Raw genomic sequence first — 21,363 nt, 5'->3', positions numbered from 1 at the left:
GGTCTCAACTTTAGTGTTTTTATACTTGCATTTTTCTATTCTTAGCCCAGAGAGAAAGGTCGGATGCGTTTTCACAGACTACAGAATGTACAAATTGCACTGGACTATTTGAAAAGACGCCAGGTATGACATTTTTCAGATTCTAATAATCAAATATTTGTGATTAAATATATGTAGAGATATGTTGGAATGAAAAAGTTTGTCAGTTGTGATAATGAACCTGTCCTTATTCTCAAACATTTGTTCGCAAGAAAAGGGAGTTACAAACAAGGAGAAAGCTCAGAGGAATTATAAGTGGCTACATTTTCTTTTCCTTCGTTTTCTTTTTTCTTTTTCTTTCTTTCTTTTTTTTTTTTTTTTTTGGTACAGGGATCAAACTTACCACTGTGTGCTTACCAGGCAGGCACTTATGCTGCTGAGCTAAATCCCCTAAAATATAGGTGGCTACATTTTCATCCCATTTTCCTGTTTTGAACTAGAATGCACTTGCCTAGCTATAAATAGTGTTTCTGTAAACTGTTCTTGGTAAGGGGGATGTGTGCTTTATTTTTTATATTTAGTGTATACTTTCATAAAATGTTTTTGCATCATACTTGAAGAAAACTTTCTGTAGATGCGTTTTGCTTAGTAGTGGTGAAGCAGTGTTCTGTATTCTGAGTAGATAGCTATTTAGTTCCTCTGGGACAGAATACCAGAGGTGAGCCCCAGGAATGACTCATATTCCAGAGGCTGACACCCAAATTCAAGGCCTTTGTGTCAGGTGAAGGTTTTGCTCTGGGGAGTGTGTGGGGAGCACTATGCCCTCATTTGACAAGAAGGGACAGGGACAAGAGGATATTGGGGACCTGGCTTAGGTCCCCAGTCTCCCAAACTAGTGTACAGTGAAGGCTTAAATAAATGAGATAAGTGGTATGGTTTTAGGACTCCAGGAGGATCAAAACACTTGAGTAGAGTTTGAGACTCTGAGGGTTAAGACAGGCAATGCCTCTGGACAGCCTTTATTTATTTAGGGGGTTAGAATGGAAAACACAGGAAATCGAACAGATCGTGGGAGTGTTTCAAGGACTTTGTAGGTAACAAATTACATTACCAAGGAGAAGAGTCTTAGGAGAAGATCTCCATGTTGCATTTCACTACAGGGGTGAGATGCCTGCGCTGCAGTCTTTATTTACTTAATTGGAGTTGGAGCCTGGTATCCTCGGTCATTATCTTGTCTTCCCCGGGCCATGCAGCAGCCCTGCACATGTGTTCAATTTCCAGTTTCAAAGACTTCCAACCAGGGGGAGCTCAGCTGTCCCTAAGCCCCTTACCTGAGGGCCTCCTGCCCTCCCTGAGAGGTGGCCCTCCACACCATTTACAGATTCATGTCATAGCAGGAGTAATGGGTAGTTTATGAGTAACTGAGAATGGAACCTTCCTGAAAGTCCCCAGCTAGCTGAGCATAGAGGAAAAATCATGGAAAAGAAAGAATACCACATGAATAGGATTTTGATTTGACAATTTTTCAATGAGGAAAAAGGAAGAAAAATACCAGAGTTGAAAATTAATGAGAACAATGAAAACTCAGAGGTGGTAACAATTTTGCTTTTTAGTGGGTTAGGAAAAAAGGAAAAGGAAGAGAGGAAAACAGATTTTACTATTTTTTTCAATTAGTTTAATAAGCACATTGAATAGCTTTTAGTTACTAAGTACCAGTAAATGCTCAGTGCTGCAGAATCTCAAATGCACTGCCTTTTGCCTCATTATTTTTCCTTCTAGTGAAAGTTTTCAGGAGGCTTAGTAGTAATTTTTCCCCCTTGTCTGAGATGTTCTTGGTAATAATTTTCCAACGGTAAAATGTTAGCTATCGTGCTGTGTAATTCTTGGTGTGTAATTCATGATATTTGATTCTTTTGTCCAGGAATAAGTGTTAGAGATCTCATTTTGTTTATTCATCCAAATATATAAAATAGCAGTTTAAGACTGTATATATAAGTATTATTTGTATTATTTGTACAGCCTTCAAAATACTCAGTGACTGATACCATTTATAGTATAGTAATAAAGAAGTGATTTTCAAAATCCTCTAATGGAGATGTGCAAAGTTGTTTAAGTGATCTTATGATTCAGAATAGTTTCCTATTTAATGGTAAGAGTAACATAAAAGTTATTTTAAGAAGACAAATTATTTCCAAACGTTTTTGACAAGTGAATATTTTTAGTACTTACATGTGCGTTTCCCGTTGTGCTTACTCTATTCTGTAATTTGTTATGTAAAATAATTGAAGGTAAGGATAAAATAGTATTTTAGTGATTATTGTGTTTATGTAATTTAGAATTGCTTTCATGTAGATAAAAAATAACTTGTATACTGATTTGGTTAACAGTCTGTTATTTACATGTAAAACAGGTGAAATTAGTGAATATTAGAAATGATGATATAACAGATGGAAATCCTAAATTAACTTTGGGACTAATATGGACAATAATTTTGCACTTTCAGGTAAGCCCAGTTTTCCTTAATTACCACTTTAAAGCTTTTTTTTAATCAGTAGTTTTTAGGTAGTTCATATGAAGGGTGTTTTATGTCATGTAAAAATAGATTTCAGGCTGTTTTGTCAAACAGTGTATATGAGTTATCTTTCAAATAACATGCTGTTTATGAACTCTGCGTCTCTTCTTTCTGTTCTCTAGGAATGTAAATGGAGTTCAAAGAAAGCACCTTTAATCTTAGAGTTGGAAGACACAGATTTCTTTTTTATTGATTGTGTTATATTTCTTTTGCTATTTGGATAGTATTAACTTGTTTTTACACCTAACTATTTTATGACTCAATCGTTGGTATTTTCTGCATGTTTTGTATACATATTTCCTGTGGCTGACACTAGGTGGCAGTAGAATTGAAAGAAAGGGATCAGAGAAGCAGAGTTCTGAGGTGTGTGTTTGTGTACCTCTGTGCTTTCTCAAAGACCATTGGAGGAGAGAGCGAGTCCAACTTTATTTACTATGAATTATTATCTAGTAAATTTATTCCAGACGAGGACTGATTCTGACTGAGTTTTTATCAGCTGATAAACTTTGGGAGAAGTCTTCACTGAAGTAGGTGATTCCTATGGAGCTTGTGTTGGATGTTAGCTGCCTGTCAGTTATGAAGTGTTCTGTTGTCTACACAGCCTCACCCGCAGCAGACACTGAACATCTAGATCACTGTGCAAGTTGCCCTTGACGAGGAAAATAGTTTCTAAAAGGGGGTAGGGTCTGACCCAATCTTGAGAAGAGTAAGACTTAAAGAAAAATGGGCTGAAGTACAGTGTTTGTAGGGGAATGGTGCAAAATAATAGGGCTCACGTGGGAACTGACTATATCTGACAGGCAGAGAGTACAGGATAGGATTCTAGGTGAGTTCCAGGACTGGAATAAGCAGCTAAGCAGTGTCAGTTGTAGGGCAGTGGAGGAGACCTAGGTAAGTGGAGAAAACATATCAGCTAGCCAGAATTCAGGGTAGCTGATGAAGGTGAATGAGATCTGCTGGGCTGTAAAAGTCACACAGAAGATGCCCCACCTGAGGGGCTGAGGCTTGTTACCTCGTCCCAAAATTGGATGAGGTCCAAATAGAACTGGCATCAAAGTGAATGTTATTGGGAGTTTTTCAGTAGCCCGCTCAACAACCTTGAATTCTCCTTAAGTGGATTAGGCCTCAACACTTTCTATAGGGAAACTCCAGGAACTGCAGTCCTGTCACAGGTGGGAGCCAGTCACTTCATCACTGCAGAGCTGCAGTGGCAGATGGTGTCTGGATTTTGAGTGTTAGGGTGTAGAAGGCACCTGGATCGTAGAAGAAGAGATGACTAAGGTTTCACTGAAGGGTTTTACTTTTTAACTTACAGCTTGAATGGCGTTGCTATGATGGAAGTAATTTAAGCTTGAGAAGTTGTGTTTTAGGAACCAAATCAATTCAATATAAAATAGAAATGAGCAGAGTTTATAGTTAGGGAGGTAAACTCAGAAGCTGAGGTGAAGATCTCAGAATACAGGGATGAAGGCCAAACCTCAGATAGGGATAAAGGCTGAATCCAAGAGCTGATACTGAAGAAGAAAGAAAGGGAGTGGCCACAGGGTACAGAGATGGAGAGGAGGATGTGTTAAGGGTGACCAAAGAACAGCAGACTGCTCAGGGATGGGGGTGATGGGGAGGGGGCTGTGCCCTTCTAGGTGGTTTGACGGGATGTGGTCTGCTCTGAATCCCAGGGTGTATTGACTGTTGTCACCAATGCTTAAAAATTAGACCAAGATATGTTTTGGTTAAATTGGAAGCATCCTTTCTTATTTAAATGAAATAACTTTTCTTAGTACTTTTTGTGACTAAAGGTAAGAGCCAGTTTCTGCTTATGCCAAGATATAAAGCTGTTTATAACAGTGGTAATTAGCCTCACTGAGTGACTGAGCTTTTTCCTTCTATATTCTCCACAAAAAAGAGTTCATTTCAAAAAATCCCTTTATTTACCATAAAATCATATATTTGAAACATTGCAGACTGAATCTATTTTTCAGTCAGGCAGCCTGAAGGTGGGTATTAACATCCTGGTAACCTACATCATCAGCCACCATATGTTGGACCCACAGGTATTAAGATAATGGCATATGTTGTTCTGTGTATTAGGGGAATGTTCAGAAAATTAACCAAAATCAAGGGTGATAAATATATTATATCACACAGTAGTGTGATACAAATAAAAATAGAAATGTATGGGAGGGAAATTATTGTGATAGGGTTGAGAATGGATTACAGCATAAGCTAAATTTTTACATACATTATAGATAAGTGTTGCAGGAGGAATGCCAGCTAATAGGCAAATACTAAAGTTGGGCCATTTATAAAAGAAGGAACAGAACAGTGTATGTGTGGCCTAACAATGGACAGGTGCTTAGATTGGCAGGGCCAGAATGGTGCAAGTCACAGATTGCCTGTCTTATATTGTGAGTACAAACTCTTCAGGATACATTTAAATACTCTTGAATGATGCTATATCGATTATAAATACTTTAAAAATCAAATTAATGGGAAACCAACCAAGTTAAGATTTTGTTTTTACCCACCACTCTTCTAGGATATTTATTTTTTGGCAGTGGAGATTGTTTAATTTCCTTCTTAAATGATTAAGGAAAACCTTACGGTGGAGGGTCATGACTAACATCTGTACCATCACTGTTAACTTGCTTACGCAGTAAAATACACACAGTCACATCTTTTGATCAGTCAGAAGACTGCCCAGAGAAAGGCTATTACCAGTTCATTTTTTTATGGTCAGGTGATTTTGCTTTTGTGTAAGTCCATTTTCTATCATACTAATTTCCTTTTGTACCATGTCTCTGACTCAGTGTTGAAAGTATGCACACCTTAGCCAATCAGGTTCTGTACTGATACCCAGCACAGCTCTACTAAAGCTGCATATAATATTTAACTAGGCTAGAGTTTTAAAGGTTATGTCCAAAGTTTAACTGCCTTGATGCCTATGTAAGAATGTGCAGGTGTTTTTCTTGGCTAGTAATTTAAGTAATTTCATCCATCTGTTGGCTCTTATGAAGATCCTAATGATCAGATAATGGCTTAGAAATTTATGTTGTTTGACAAATATTCCAAGTTTTTTTTAGAGACTTTATTAGTGTTTTAAGCATTCAGTATTATCTCTCCTGCCAATCATTGAATCATTTTTATATGCTTGTTTTGAGTAAGAGTTAATATAAGTTAAAAGATTTTCAAGCCTTTTGTTTGTGTGCATATTAAAAAACCGGGTAGTGTTTCTTAAGAAGAAACGTTGTATGGTTGAGGCTGCCTAAGGCAATGTGAAAGGCACTTTGAAACTGAATTCCAAAGGCACTTTGTTGCTTCTCTCTTGACTGGTGTTTGCTTTCTGTTTGCACTCAGATTTGTTGAACCGTCAGTAGTTTCAAAGGTCAGTGCAGACTTCTGTGTCTGCATTTCAGGAAACTGAGGGTCATAATCTTCTCGGGCAGTGAACCTAAAGGTTTGCCCCGGAAGTCTCCAGTGTCTAATTTGACAGGGAGCAGCGCTGTTGTTTGTCTCAGAGGATTGGTGGCCAGAAATAAGCCATGGCGTCTCCTGAGACCCAGTGACCGGACTTGACAGGGTGCCACCGCATTGCTCGTGTGTGCTTTTCCCATAAGCAAGATGGCCACAGGCTGAGAAGTTGCCCACAGGGTCTGTGAGGAATCAGAGGTCAGCGTGAAGGGTTTGGACTTCAGAGGAAGCTCCGATTTTGAAATCCACGAGTCTGTAAAGCTGTGATTTCCTTCAGATCAAATGGGGAATGTCTGTGGCTGTGTGAGAGCTGAGAAAGAAGAGCAGTATTTAGATCCTGCCAAAGCTCCGCTGAGCCCCAACAAACATTTTTCTGGAAGAAAGCATTTCAGAGGAAAACCAACCCAGAAGATTGTGGGTGACTCAGAGTTGGTACAGCACAAGAGGGAAAATGAAAGCAAGAAGAGCGACATTGAGCTTTCAGGGGAGCAGCCAGCTCTTCCACGCAGAGGACAGGCCCCAAGCCCCACCCTGGAAGATGGTTTTCAGCAACAAACAGCAGGAGCTGTGGCTGGCAGGGTTACACAGAGACTTCTGCCCATTGCTGCAAGCAGTCGCTCTTGTGAGGCGAGCGCTTCCTCGGTGAAGGGGGGTGAAACAGAAGTCCAGGAGAGTGCACCGCATGAGGAGTGTTCAGAAAAAGAGAGAGCTCTGTGTTGCGCAGGGAGGAAGAAGCATGTAGATGATGCCAGCGCGAAGGAAACAGCATTCCAGAGAAAAACTGATGTGTTTTCTTTCCGAAAAGCAGCCAGCTTAAGTTCCCTTCACTGTGGTACTGAGAGATCCCTTGAAAGAAGTGGGTCTGTTAAAAACCCAGAGAAAACTTACAGCAGTGCCCAAGAAAGGCCAAACACCGAGAGAGTTTGCCCATGTGAAGCTCACCATTTTCAGTTTAAAAAAAGGAGGTGCTATTCCCTCTGTACTGTGTTCTCAGTTTCCAAGGGCACATTTGGAAATGAGGTGAGTGTAGGCAGAGTCCAAGCTGGAGGTGTAAATAAGTGTTCTCCATGGACATGCCAGACCTGGGGGTTGTAATTTATTTCTTTAAAAAGTCATTTGCATATTAGTTTACGTGAATGCTGTACATTTCTTTTCATTCCTTACCTTTGATTATTACAAATTTATTTTTGTACTTTCCACATGCTTGTTTTCAAACTTTTAATTTCGAAAACTTGTGCACGTTTATTGTTAGAATATTTAGAAAACCACTGGTTTCAGAGACTGTGTGTATCTTCTGAATTTCTCTAGTTCTTATTTCTTGAGTTGTCTTATGGAATATCCTGTAAAGTATTAGCTATATGGTAAATAAAAGTTACCTTAGAGAACAGTCATGGCAATTAAATATTTGCAACTGTGTCAGTCATCCTGATCTGATTATTGCAAATTATAAGTATGTATTAAAGTGTCAGGGTGCACTATCTAAATAGGTACAGTTATTATGTGTCAGCTAAAAATTACAAAATTGAAAAATGGAAGCAGTCATGAATGACTTGGACATCGTCCAAGATGTTGAGTCTGTATGACACAGTACAGTTCTCAGTGGATATTGACTTGCTGTTTTATAAGTTTGGAAAATCAATTCCAGCTCTGGACAAGTTTTCATGTACAAAAACATGCACATAATTGCTTTCAGTTCTATATGTGTTTAAGGGTGGAGGCACAGGTGAATTGCCCAAATGTCTTCTATCCCTTTGTTTTTGGAGTTATTCCTTGACTCTACCCTTAGGGCAACATTTCTCAAGAATTTTGAGTATGACACAGACTTTCAGGAAGTTGAGATCTTTATTCCTAACATTGAATTTTAGCTTTGGGCAGAGTTATTTATCTGTGATTTTTACTTTCTTTAAATGCCTGGGGAGTATGTTACCCAAACACCTTCAATATACAGCTTAACTAGTAGAGAGTTGACAGGTTTTTCTTTCAGCTGTTTCTAACTTTATTTCTTAAACAGAAATCTATACATAAATGGTGTTTGTGCTGCTTAGCATTCTTGGGCAGGCCCTGTGTCACAGGGAGAGGTATTTGCACAGTGACAGAATGAGATTTTACAGGAGTTAGCTTACACAGTTGTCATTGACATTGGCTGCCGAGTTCTCTGTAAGACGCCCCTGCTTATGTGAACCGTGCACTGTGCGAGTATTACATCACCCATTCTGTTTACTTTTCACAGTGGTTGCACTTTAAGACAGAAAGCGTCCAGCCTGTCATTATTGGTGTAGGGCTAACACAAAGGCCAGTGTGAACAAAAACTACTTGGCTGCTCCATGTCCATGAATATCAGCATTTTCTGTCTTTCCTATATATTTTCCAGCTGTTATTTTGGGGGAGGGGCCACATACTTTGTTTAAAGAAGCTGCATAGTTTTCTACTTCTTTCATCCATGGAAATCCTTAAGTCTGTTTCCTAAAGTAAATTATCCTCACTGCAAGGATTTTACCTTTCTTTGTTATTCTAATCTCTGGTAATCTTTTAAACTGCAAGAGGGAAAGGAAATGGGATGGGAAAAAGAATTGAGATGTGTTATGTACATGCACAGCCTCACACAGGGGACGTGAACATTATGCACTACACATACATACTAAAGAAAGAGATGTTAAAAATGCAAAAAAATAGTTATTAATCATGATACAGAGGTATATGACAAAGTGGCATCTTGATCAAAAATGAGGAATAGTTATTTCATTAGAGAAGTCTGACATCTCATTCTCCTTCATTGCAGCTGACAGCTGCTCTTTGACATAGAATCAGCAGTTGAGAGACTTCTTTCAGCATTGTATTTCCTTGGCGATGTCCTACTCTATCTGCTTGATTGTCTTTGATTAAAACTATTTACAGAGCTCTGGATCTTGCATCTCATTCTTTATTGATCATTGCAGAATTAGATGCAATTGAGAGCTCCTAGTCCTTTCATTAGTATTTCATGCTCAAAATAGCCTATTAGCCAACACTCCTTTTACCTATTCCTTCAAGTTCTCATTGATATGGTTATTGTCTCACCCATTATTTAATTGTAGGCAGGGTAGAGTTTAATGATCTTTGAGTGAGCTTCCACATAGAATAGCAGAATAGCAGACAAGTCTTTGAGCTCACCCTAACCTGTTTTGACCTTCCTGGATCGCGTGACAGTCATTCTTAGTATGGACGACCAGCTTAGCAACTGCCTGACTCCTCGCAATGGCATGCAGCCCTGCAGTGGCCCTCCAGTCAGGGCCTCTGTGAGGGCCAGCCCACCTGCCCCTCCTGCTTACTGGTGACAAAAGCCCCAAGGTGCTATGTATTTTATTAAGTAGATGAGCTTTTAAAAAGGCAGTGTCTTAGGCTTGTCTGTTGCTTTAGAATTGGAAAATGCTTTTAAATACATTGTGCAGTTTGAGCTTTGCAACTGCTATATGAAATGAGCAAAACAGATTTGTGAGTAACAGGACATGAAGTTGAGGCAGTCCTACTTTTTTCTCTGTTTATAGAGAAAAACAGAGGGAGAAGACAGAGTGGTTAATATGAAGAAGAGGCCATGGTTTCAGCGCTTTAGGGCAGACAGTGAAGAAATGGCGGAAAAGCTGTGATTAGTGGAGGGGGTTAGGGTTAGGGTTAGGAGAGCTCCTGCTCTTGCCTCTTTCTCCTGTTTGGTTCAGTAGTCCCTCACATTCTGTTCTCCCATGATCCTACCCTGTCTCCCCAAAATGTTTTTAAACTTTTTTTAAAATCTTGTTAATCTTCTGTTCTATGGGTAAATCCAAACTAAGAATTTCAGTTCAACTAAGAATGAACAGGAGAAAAACATTATTTTTCTTCCCTTACAATTCATAGTTTAGGAAAAAATTGGGCAGATCAAAGAATGTGAGATGATGAAGCTTAGCCAGAGTGAGAAAGCAGAAGTGCTAGAAAACAGGACATTATTGTCAGAGGCTCAGCGTCTGAGATCCGACTTACAGTTCAAGACAGTGATGTGCGGGGAGCTGATGTGGAAAGGACACAGGACAGTGGGTGGAGTGCTAGATGGACTCGGGGTTTGGGCTGGTAGGCATGCACTCTTGTACCTAATGTGTGAGGAGAGGAAAAGGTAGTTGGTTTAAAGTGTCCAGGAATATAAAAATAAGGTTTCTGAACATTGAAATGTGGTTTGAAAATCACAGGCTGGATTGGTTTGGACACCTCTGTGTCACCTGTTGGCCTGCTGGGGTCTGGGGCATGGTGCATTTGAGTCAGCACAGTAGGGCAGCCTGGGATGCAGCCAAAAGGAGACAAGCTGGGCAAAGTGCTGAAGAGCTCATGGACTTTGTTTTCCATGACATGGATATGTCTAGAAAGTTCAGGAATACGGCAGTTTGGTCAGAAGTGAAACCAAATGAAATAGGGACAGGAGAAGCTCAGGGACTGGAAGAGCTTGCATCTGAGTGGGAGCCAACAGTGACCTGGGGGCAAGGCCTGAGGGCATCAAGTTTCCCAGGGGACTTCGCAATAAAGTAGTCTGTGTTGGATGCCAGCTGAGGATTGCTGCTGAGACTTTGAAACAGTAATCTTGATAATGAATTGTGGTGGAAGAGTTTTCTGTTTGCCCAACACTAGGTTAAACAGTGGATCATGTCATCTGATCTTTAGACCCACCCAAGACATCCTCATTTAAATTTTAAAGAGGAGGAAATGGATTTTGGAGAGATTTTGTGAATGGCCTATTGTCATTACCCTGCTAACTTTTGTTGTTGAGATTGAAGCCTAGGCAGATGAATCAGAACCCTCTGCACATCCCTGTACATCCCTCAGGTTTTAGATGGAGGCAGCTGGATGACTTCTTAGAGTCCAGCCTGAATGTGGAACCAGCATTTCCTGTCACTGGTGGATGACTCAGGCTGTTTGGCGGAACACTCAGGTTTCACATCAGGCATTGTGTGTGACAACAGCTGGCTTTCACAGCACTTCTCTTGCTTTTCTTTTTTGTTTTGGCTAATGCAAAGTCTGATACACTCAGATAAATAATGACCACTCTTGAGAGACTGTTTTTAGAAATTCCTTATATTGTCTTGCAAGATTGATGTTTAATTAATGGGGAATAGCAGGAGAAGCTGAAAATGTGTTAGTCTTTGATATGTTAAATTTGTTTGCTAATATCTTAAATACACTTTAAAATGATAGTTGTTTTTAAATAGTATATGTACGTGATCATCTGAAACAGTGTGATAGCAATCTGCAATTCACCTGTGGATACTTAATAAGAATAAATTGTGTACTCTTGGTTGCTGTAGAACCATTTTCAGATCTCTAACAGTCTTCCTCGGGTAGAATCCTGTGTAGTACCCAAACTGGCTCCTGTGGTTGAGATTTATTCACTTTCCTAGTTAATGAGTGAAAACTTTTGTAAGTGGACTGGACTGGAATCTACCTGAATCAGCAAAAAGTAACCCCTCCCCCATCTCATGTTTTAATAACTGTAAATGCCACCCTCCCAGCTCCTGCATCCTGAGGACTCCCAGAAGCAGTTGATGTCCTCAGCTCATAGGTACCCGTGATGAAATTATACCTAGAGACCCAACTTCTTATACACTACTTCCTAGATTTGTTTCTCTGAACTAATAATTTTGATTAGTTTGAGGTATCAGTTTTAAAACAAATATTTATTCCTTTCTATGTGAAGAGTAGGGAGAAGAATAAAGACAAGATTTTGCTTCTTTCCTCATCAGAAGAGTAGTGCCAACTATGGCAAACAGGCACGCGTGTTTTCTATGTGCCAGCTATGACACTGTGCTGATGCGGAATTCTCACACACTGAAGCTTACCGTCCTCACCATTTTACAAGCCAGGGAACAGTCTTAAAGCAATTGAATGATTTGGACGAGTAAGCAGTGGCAGTGTAAATGCGTGGGCCATGCCAGAAAGGATCACCGGCATAATTTTAGACCAGGTTTTATTCTTGGAGGAGGAGCAGAAAATAGTGGGTTTTTTTTCTACACTAAAACAAGAGAAATTCCTCCTGTGTTCTGTATAGTGGATTCACGTACTAATTCTTTTTGGTCCTGTGGAAGTCAGCATGAATTCCTAGGAATGATGAGTAAAATCGAGAGACTGCTTTGCTTTCCTGTCGTGGCCATTTGTGAAAGCAAGTGTCTTGGGTCGTGCCACGCAGAGCTCAGTGGGGCAGAGCCTGGCTGTGCCTCGATGCGCTCTGGAGAAAGGGCAAGTAAGGGCCACCACGGTGTCCTGTTGGTGGTGCTGGCCTGGCTGCCTGGCCTGCCAAGGGCCTTGTCTGCCACAGGCTTTGTGCCTCAGGTCCTGGGTTGGCTGTGGCCTGGCTCTGTTGGCAGCTGGGGGGAATAAAAGGCTTTCTGTTTGAGCTCCCCATTGCCCACACGGAAAAAGCTTTCCCTTAGTCTGGAGTTTATTCTCCACTTTGAGCGGCTTGACCCATATCAGTCTTGAGTTCTGTGTTGTGTTCATAGTGTTTTAGTAAGAATTAAGCCCACAAAGAACTTTAAACATTATCTGCATCAGCCTCTGCCTCCTCATTTTATAGATGAGGAGGTTCACATACATATGTGGAATGAATTATGCAAATACGTGGCACCTGTGGCCTGGATGAGACGCATATCTCAGGACTGGTCTAAGGATGTCATTCCTGCTACAGGATGCAGTGTAGCTCTCTCTGGTTTGCTTCCACTCTCTTGCCTGTCCTGATCCTGGCTCACCTCCTGCCTTGCCTCCTGCCTCCTTGATCCCTAGACTTTGCATCTTGCTCTGACTTGGGAGCAGTTGTTTGTTGGTGTTAATCCTGGATTTGGAATTACTGTGTAAAGTTGTTGTGGACCTTCCTATAATTCTCAGTGGTCAAGTAGGACCTTTGTCAAAGAGATGCTCTTAGCAAAGTACAAATCATGGAAGCTAGTGGCTTATTATTCTGTGCAAAAACTTTTAAAAACAGTGAATACAAAGTATAGATAAAAATCAGCTGGTAAAGGCTACCTGTTGAACGGACTGAGCCAGACTCAAGAAAATTAAAGACTTTCAACCAAATTATTAAAGAGATTCACAGGAGAAGGTGCTGTTTGTTTATTCTTTACACAGAATACCTGCTTGATCAAATTAGCTCTGCAGGTGGTAGTAAGAGTAATTTTTTTCCCCTAACTTCTAATCCTTTGGATTTGGAGAAAAAATTTACTTGAGTTGTTTTAGCAGATCTGATTAACAAAGAGGAATGCAGTGTTTTTCAGTGCTGGGAAGTTTTGGCATAGTAAAAAAGTAAAATTAGATACACATAAGTTACAGTCATCTTTATTGATCTGTTAAATTCAGTATGACTGTGTGTGAAAGGGGTAAAGTATTTTAGCTAATAATTGAGGATTAATTAAAGCTGATGAAGTGCTTGGCACATAACAGGCTTTATGAGCATTCTCTTCCTTCGTAACGGTTTACCCTTTCTGTTGGTTTAGATATCTGACATCCACGTCACTGGAGAGTCAGAAGACATGTCTGCAAAAGAGAGACTGCTACTGTGGACACAGCAGGCCACTGAGGGCTATGCTGGAGTGCGGTGTGAGAACTTCACTACCTGCTGGAGAGATGGAAAACTCTTTAACGCCATCATCCATAAATACAGGTACACAATTTGTGAGTTGTTTCCCTTTATACAAATGCAAGCTGTTTCTTTCATTTCTAAATTTTAAAATAACCCGTTTCTGGTATGGAAGCATTATGTGTGCTTGGTGGAGAATTAGAAGATACAAATAAAATACAGATGTTGCCACTGCTGAGGGATTATCACTGCAGAGATCAGTGCATGTGCATACCTGCATGGTGTGCACACAAACACACACGTGCACACACACACACTCTCATAGCTGTAACAAGTCTTTGGATTTTGCCAGTGAAATCACATAGTAAGCGCTCATATGCAATACCTGTAGGAAGATGATGTGGACAGCAGCTGACAAGTTTCCAAATCATGTTACCTGGTCAGGTTACTGTAGTGCATAGCTGGGCTTAAGAATGACCAATTTGGGAGTAGTGAACAGTTTTCTGGTGAGAATTAACAGCTAAATCCAGTGTGTGTGTGTGTGTGTGTGTGTGTGTGTGTATAATGTCTTCTAAAGATTTTAGAAATACTGATTTGACATAACAGTAATGGCCTCCTTTAGATTTTTTATTAATGTAAATTATACTGTTGGTAGTTACTAGTCAAGTACATTAATTTGGATTGTCTACTACATTGTTATTAGAACTGTTACATAAACTATAACTTGAAAATTGTTAATATCAGGAAGCAGTATTTTAATAGCAATTCAATGTCATAAAATTTTCCATAGAAAACAGATTTTTCTCTTTAAAGAACTATTATAAGAAATAAAAATAACAAGTCTATATAATAAGTAATTCATAGCTATCATGGAATTAAAATGACCAGTGTGGTAAAAAGAAAGTAACTGTTTCAAGGTGAGTGCCCAGGAGACCATGCAGAATATTGGCTGTACAGATGTTTCTGCCCCAGCTTTGCTTTGTTTCATTTTACTTTATTTATTTTGAGACAGAGTTTGGCTATGTAGTTTGGGCTGACCTTGAACTCACTTTGTAGCCCAGGCTGGCCTCAAACTCGACACAATCCTCCTACCTCAGTGCTGGGATTACAGGTGTGCAGAATCATACCCAGCATGTCCCAGCTTTTGAAAATGCGTGTTGACTTTTAAAATTACCTCAGTCTTCTGAAATACTAGATTGAATCTCCATTTTTATTAATAAGGAAACTGAAGCTCAGAAGGTTGCTAATCTGCCTTTAAAGTAATGGAGGCAACTGCTTTGGATCCTCAGAACTTCTTGCCCTTTCCTGTGGTCAACCTTAGATAATTTCCTTAGGCAGGTTCAATTTTAAGAAATAGAACAATTTGATGTAGGGGAGATAAATATTAACTCCCAACCAGCTGATGTCAGATACACCAAGTTTGTGTTCCCCAAAACCGAAGAATGGATCCCAAGGAATAACACAGGTTAAGAATAGGAAAATGTTATTGAGAGAAACAGCTTTGGAGAGATAGGGGTACAAGAAGGTGGTTTGCCAATGAGCCTACTTTTTAAAAGAAGTGTTACAGAGCAAAATCACAAAGTGGATCAAAATTATGATCAACCAATAAGATTACAAGATTGCAATTATGTAATATTGATCCAATGGGGAAGCCATTCACACAGCTCGTATACATGGAAAGAAAAAGACCTTTTTAGGAAAAGATGGATCAGCAGGTCCTGGTTACCCACCAGAGTGACTAATGTCTGGATTGGACCAGGTGATACCACTTATATTATTACTTGGGGAAGCATGTAGGCCTGGTCATTCTCTATCTTGAAACTTGTCCTTTAACAGATGCACCTCTAGCCACAGTTGTAATGTGTTCTTGTCTTCCTTATTGACTCTGTTGAGGGCTTAGTCCTATTTGACTGTCTATAATATTTTTCCAACTTACCTATCTGTATGTTTTTTGTGGTTGGGTTTTGTTTTTTTGGTACCAGGGATTGAACTCATGACCTTGCCCTTGCCAGGCAGGTGCTTATACTGCTGAGCTAAACCCCCAGCCTTTACCTATCTGTAATAAGTTGACCAGAAGAATTATAATAGTGTTACCTTGAAGACTTATGGGATTTTGTAAAGCTACGTGAAAATTATTGATGAATGTAAGAAAGAATTAAACAGTTATCCAATAACAACTGAAGTCTTTGTTCCTTGTTAAAAATTTACAAGAAACATTAGTTGTTTAGCTTAGTGTTAATAACAAAAATAGTAGCATCAGCAGCAATTTGTAATACAATGAGGAAAACTGTAGATGATAAAAGAAAATATAAGTATGTACTCTAACAGCAGAATCGCGAACGACCTTTCTTATAGTTCAGTGTGTCATGTTATCCTAAAGAGATGAAGAGCTTGGGTTAAGGCATGGGTGATGGGAGTGGAAAAGTAATTGGTTTCATGGAAGAGGCTGTAAGGAACAGTTCTGAAGCTTCTGTTATACATTGAATCTGTGTTGGGAAGTTTTGTTCGTCATTCCTTCTAGGAGCTTTTATTTGTTATGTTCAACTTTCAATGGAAAGAGTTTACATGATAAAAACCCACATGCCTGTACTAGTTTCCATTTGTTTTGTTCTTGTAGCTTGAATGTTCCTTAATGCATTATAAAATATTTTCATGGAAAACCACACCTGGTAAGGAATTTTAGTAAGTAAGCTTCAGTGCCACCTGTAACTTTAGCTATCATTCAGAAGAGCAGCAAGGAAGACTGGATTTGAAGTACTGTGTTTAGATGCAAGTATGCCACAAAAGTTTTTGCTGAGTAAGTAGCTTAAAAGCAGGAAAGGATGAAGTAGAATTTACAGAGAACCAACAGTTAGGGGCTTTGGGCTTTGAGCAGTAGGGATGCCAGTAAGTCCCCAGGACTTAGGATAGGCATAGAGGTGTACAGACTGTGAGTGTGCCTATGTTCCTCAGAGGTAGGGAGTGTAAGCAGGGGCCGCTATGTGCTCAGGTGTCACAGGAAGACAGGTTTGCTGCCTGCTGAGAGGGAGAAAGCTCTGCCTGCCAGTTCAAATTTCAGCCCGGAATTAGCTGACTTCTGTCAGTGTCTCAAGGTGGTTATTTGTCCTGAACTTTGGGGAAAGCACAGCTCCAGTGCAGCAGGCTGTTTAGAGGAAGGACATGTCTGTTTGAACAGGCTCAAGTATGAATGTGTTCTCACAGGCTGGAAAGAACAGCTCATTGTGTGTGCCAGAGGCGTGATGTGGAAGTGTATTTCATGTGTCATGTGTGTGTCATGGCAGCAACACTAGGGGGCACGTGTCTTTGACTATTTCTGTTTGCTCTCTGCAGCTGTCTGCCGTATTGTTTTTAATCTACCCCATTCTTTTGTGTGGTTCTCCTGGGCCCCAGGCATTGTTTTCATAGTCATGTTTAAAAAACGTTACTCGGGGAAGACTGGATATCTTGGGAGCAGCTTGTGTACAAGAATAACACTTAAGTATTTTCTAATTAAACATTATGTAATTGAGTAGCAATTAGTTTATTGTTTTCATTTTGAATTAGAAATTAACAGGGTCATCATATTTATTGTATTAAATGTTTAAGGATGTTTTAATTGGGAAACTTAGACTACTAAGGCTGTGGTCAGAGTCATTTTAATAATCTGACTTGGAGACTAATGGCTGACTCACAGACTTGGATGGGTCCACCTTGGAAACTGGCTGGAACAGGCTTAGTACTGGGAGGAGGCCCTGCAGGGTATGAAGTGTTCTGCCAGGAAGTCAGGTTTGCCTTGACTGGGAGGTTCTTTTCCTTCAGTCCTCAGGCTGCAGGGTGCACATGTACAAGGGTGTGCAAATTGTATGTATGTTTTCCTCTTCACTTTCCTTTCTTCAGACTTCTTTTCATAAGAGCAGCCAGCATGTGACCCTTACTTTTCTATGGGCCATCTATTCATTTTGGCGCTTGCTGTGACTCATTTATATAAGTTCCTAGTTCTCATCATTCTGTGATATGAAGTACTTTAAGACGTTATCTTCTATGAGAATAGAAGTAAATTGATCACTATGCCTGTTTTGGGGAAGTGATGTTTATCCTTTAGCTATGAAGATTTACATAAAGTTTACTCTTAGCCACTTCATTAGAACACAGCTACTTGAAGAGTTACTTCTCATTTAAGTCAGTACTGTATTCTGTAAAGTCTAGGAGGAGATAGGGTGGTTGTTCTTTGTGTATTGAAAGTCTTAATTCTTTAAGGATCTTTTAATTATCAGAGTTGTTAGATTCCAGTCTTGAAGTACCAACAAAGCTTGCTATGAATTAGTAGTGTTCTCATCTTTGCTCTCTGCCTTGATAATAGTCACATTGTAGGCAAGGTCAAAAAAGGAGGACTGCTCGAAATAAAATCAGACATCTGGTTGGGAGAACAAAGGAAAATTATTTTAATAGCTCATTGCCAGGCATTCTTGGCTTTGTTTCTTTCAGCAGTATGTTCCCAAATATGAGCAAAGAGGAATGTCCACACCTTGTTTTGCAGTTGCTTGTGGCACTTCTGAATGCCTAAAGTTATTTGCTGGAGGGTGGGGAGGAGACCATTTTGCAGACCTTATTTTGGAGCAGTGATGGAAGGAGATGAGATGGCTGTACCAATAAGAAGAGCAAGAGTATGCTAGGCCTGGACATGTTGTGGTTGCAATAGTCATCTTCAGGAACTGCTTGTGGTAACTGCTGCTCTGTCACAGGAGTGAGGCGTGTGGAGCTTACTAATGGTCTGTTGAAGGCTTGATGTTCTCTGTGCCTGTGTGTGAGTTGTGTTCTGGAATACAGTGGTGGTTTTAAGACCATCCTCTGGGTAATTGGAATGTGATTTTCTTTGTTTTCCTTTAAACTTGCATAGAATCCCTTTTCCTGTTTCTTGCAAACTTTCCTAGCAAAACCTGAGCCTGTGTGAGCCCCGCTACCTGCCTTGTCCGCGTGTGAAGTGTGCTAACATGGGCATACCTCAAGGTTAGGTACACTAGAAGTTCAACAGCAACTGCTGTCTGACCACAGGCTTCTCACAGTCCTGCCCACAGCCCTTTGCTCTCTCACATTGCTTTTCCTCCTGCACCTTTCCATCGCTGGGAAGGTGGGCGCCAGCGAAAGCAAAGTCTTTCTTCCTGCTAGCAAAGATACAAACCTACCTCTATGTGCACCGCCATTCCCTTGCCCGTCTTAGACACAGCCCTGTGCTCCCTTCCGGGGCCAGTGCCTCCTGCTGCTGTGGGTCTCACCTCACCTTCTCAGCCTCTGGCTCAGAAATGCTTTGCCTGCGTGGCCAGCACTGCCCGAGACAAGGCCTTTCTCACTGGATTTTAACCACACTTTGATACCTTTTCTGTACTAAAACAATGAAAGACCTTCTCCCTTAACTCTGTGCTTTTTTCTTCTTAGCTACTTCCTTTCTTTACAGGCCAGACTCTCACAAAGGAGCTGTCTATATGCTGCATTTCTTTACTTAATACTTATTCCTCAAGCTGCTGTGGTGGTTCTGGTTCTGTAATCCAGTGAAACACAGTCAGGATTCTGCGTGACTGCGGGGAGCTAGATGAGTAGATGTTTTTCATATTTCATCTTAGTTCCGAGGAGTTGATGAGCATTCCATTCTTACTGAACTCCTCTTTCCTTTCACTGTTATGCTGTAGCATTTCAGAGTTGGATGTTCTACCTTCTGTTTTTTCTCTGTGGTCTCTCACTCATGCTTGTAGCCTTAGCTACTACACTCAGTGTTGCAGGCCACAGCTCTGTAGGTTTGACCTTCTAAATATGTCTGGACCCTCCAGCACTCCCTGTTGTGCCACACATGTTCTTCTGCAAGCCACTGTGGTATTCTGCCTTGATTCTCTGTAGGTATTTGGCATCTCTTCAGATGTCTTCTCTGTTTGACCCCAATCTCGTTTCATCTCTTGTAGTCACTTAATTATAAGAGGTTATAATCCTTAATGCACTCTAATGATTTGCCTCAGTGTTTAGAAAAAAAAATTGCAATGCAAGTTTATGAGGCTGGGCCTTACGCTGGCCCCCTGTCTGCTTCCTCTCCAGCAGGTTGCCCTGCTGCTGGCTCCTCTAGCAGAGTTGATAACATGCATTCTCCCAAGTCCTGCCTGGAGTATTTTGGAGCCCCTTCAGCACTCTGAACTCTGTATTTTTTGTGCCTTATGCCTGTTAAATATTGGTTGAATGAGTGAATGAATGGAAGAACTTGCTATTTTCCTGACTGAGAATTACGTGTAAGTACATACCAAAGCATCGAGTTCATTTTATTAGCTGTACACATTGCTCAATATACTTAGTGACACAGCTACTTGGGCTCTCTTGAGACCTGAGGCAGGCCGTTTGGATTCTTCATCCTGATTCAGCTGTGGCCCCTCATCCCTTGGTCTCCTTAGGTAGGAGTGGGATTCTGTGGGATCTTGGTGTAGCTTCTATGGTTCCTGACTTTTGCTTTTCTTAGGAATTGAGACACATACAAGTTGTAGAATGTGTGTCCACAGTCAGCCAGGGAGCAGGTTAGGGCTGAATCACAGGGCATCGGGAGAGCACAGTTCCGTGATTTTTGTTGTGTGGGGTTTTTGTTGTTGCTGTTCTATCTCCATAAAGTCCTTTTCTCAAACATGTAAATACTGTCTTAATGAAAACTAAAGAAAATTTGTGCGAAGATACACATAACATAAAGTGTGCCACCCCAATCTGTGAGTGTAGAATTAGTGGTGTTAAGCACACTCACACTGTTGTGTCACCATCACTGCCGTTCATCTCTGGAGCTTTCATCTTGAGGGACTGACACTCGGTACCCCTTAAAGGCTAATTCCCCATGTCTCGTCTCAACTCAGCCCCTGAACACCCCTCTTCTATGATTTCTTTTTTAAAAAATTGAGATAGGAAACTATTATCCAGTGTTCTTTGAGATGGTCAGATAACTCAGAAATTTTAATTGGTTTTTATTATGTTGATTTTAAAACTATGTGATGAAATGCTGTTTTCTCCAGACTTCATTATTTTACAGCATATTCCAAAGTGAGCCAACACAAGCTGTCTTCCCCCTACCAACTCTTAAGTGTGTGATTTCTTCTGTATCTGGACAATAAAAATAGACACTGGAGGAGAGTTACAAGGTACACTCTCATAGTGAGGACAGAGGCGCGCGCTCTTTCTTTTTCCATTGTTACATGATTATGTGGTGGTGCTGTGTTCTTTTGCTTTTTCTTTTTTTTTTTTTTTTGTTTTTTCCAATACAAAATGTTTGTAGTTTGAAAAGAAAATTAGAGTGGTGGATTCTGACATGATTTAATTCTCACCTTTTCTGGTAAGATTCATCTGATAAGAATCACCCTTGTTAAGGTGCAGGTAATCTGGCTAGAACTCTGTTCTTAAACCAGATTAGGACCCTAACACTACTTTAACCTGGCAGGCATTGGAGTGGTGTATCTTGGTGAGCACTGTTCTGGTGACAGTCTGGCCCTTCATCTTATTTCTTATGGTTTGTTTGTTAGCTTGTGAGGACCTATGCACACACGCATGGTAACACACACATGCACATGTGCACATACTGTCTTGTATTTCTTATTGAGTACTTCCATTATCCTTGTTGTTTCCCTCAGAAACATACATTAAAAACTTTCTGCATGTCAAAAGAAATCTCCAGCATAGTGAAAAGAAAACCCACAAACTGGGAAAAAATCTTAGTGAACTGCCACTCAGACAAAGGACTTCTGTCTAAAACATATAAAGACTTTAAAAAAAATCAGACCCCCAAAATTCAAAG

The 21,363-nt window shown here is 40.3% G+C and overlaps 1 protein-coding gene across 30 annotated transcripts in view; it reads left to right on the top strand.

Annotated features, from left to right (window-relative positions):
* Positions 1-21,363, top strand: part of Dst (dystonin) — a 455,117-nt gene that overhangs the window by 227,151 nt on the left and 206,603 nt on the right. For 28 of the 30 annotated variants that reach the window (XM_063256887.1, XM_063256895.1, XM_063256898.1 and 25 more), the window contains 3 exons: positions 46-123; positions 2,390-2,482; positions 13,498-13,664. In XM_063256887.1, coding sequence (XP_063112957.1) covers positions 46-123; positions 2,390-2,482; positions 13,498-13,664 — 338 coding nt within the window. Of the gene's footprint in view, positions 1-45; positions 124-2,389; positions 2,483-5,927; positions 7,040-13,497; positions 13,665-18,098; positions 18,281-21,363 lie in introns of those variants that run through there. The other 2 variants (XM_063256897.1, XM_063256904.1) reach the window with 2 other exon arrangements.

Source organism: Cavia porcellus, unplaced genomic scaffold (genome assembly GCF_034190915.1).
Source record: "Cavia porcellus strain 051 isolate PalLab524CR breed Dunkin Hartley unplaced genomic scaffold, mCavPor4.1 scaffold_10, whole genome shotgun sequence".
Classification (NCBI taxonomy): domain Eukaryota; kingdom Metazoa; phylum Chordata; class Mammalia; order Rodentia; family Caviidae; genus Cavia; species Cavia porcellus.
Note: the sequence above shows the minus strand (reverse complement) of the source record. Positions and strands in the feature narration are given on the sequence as shown.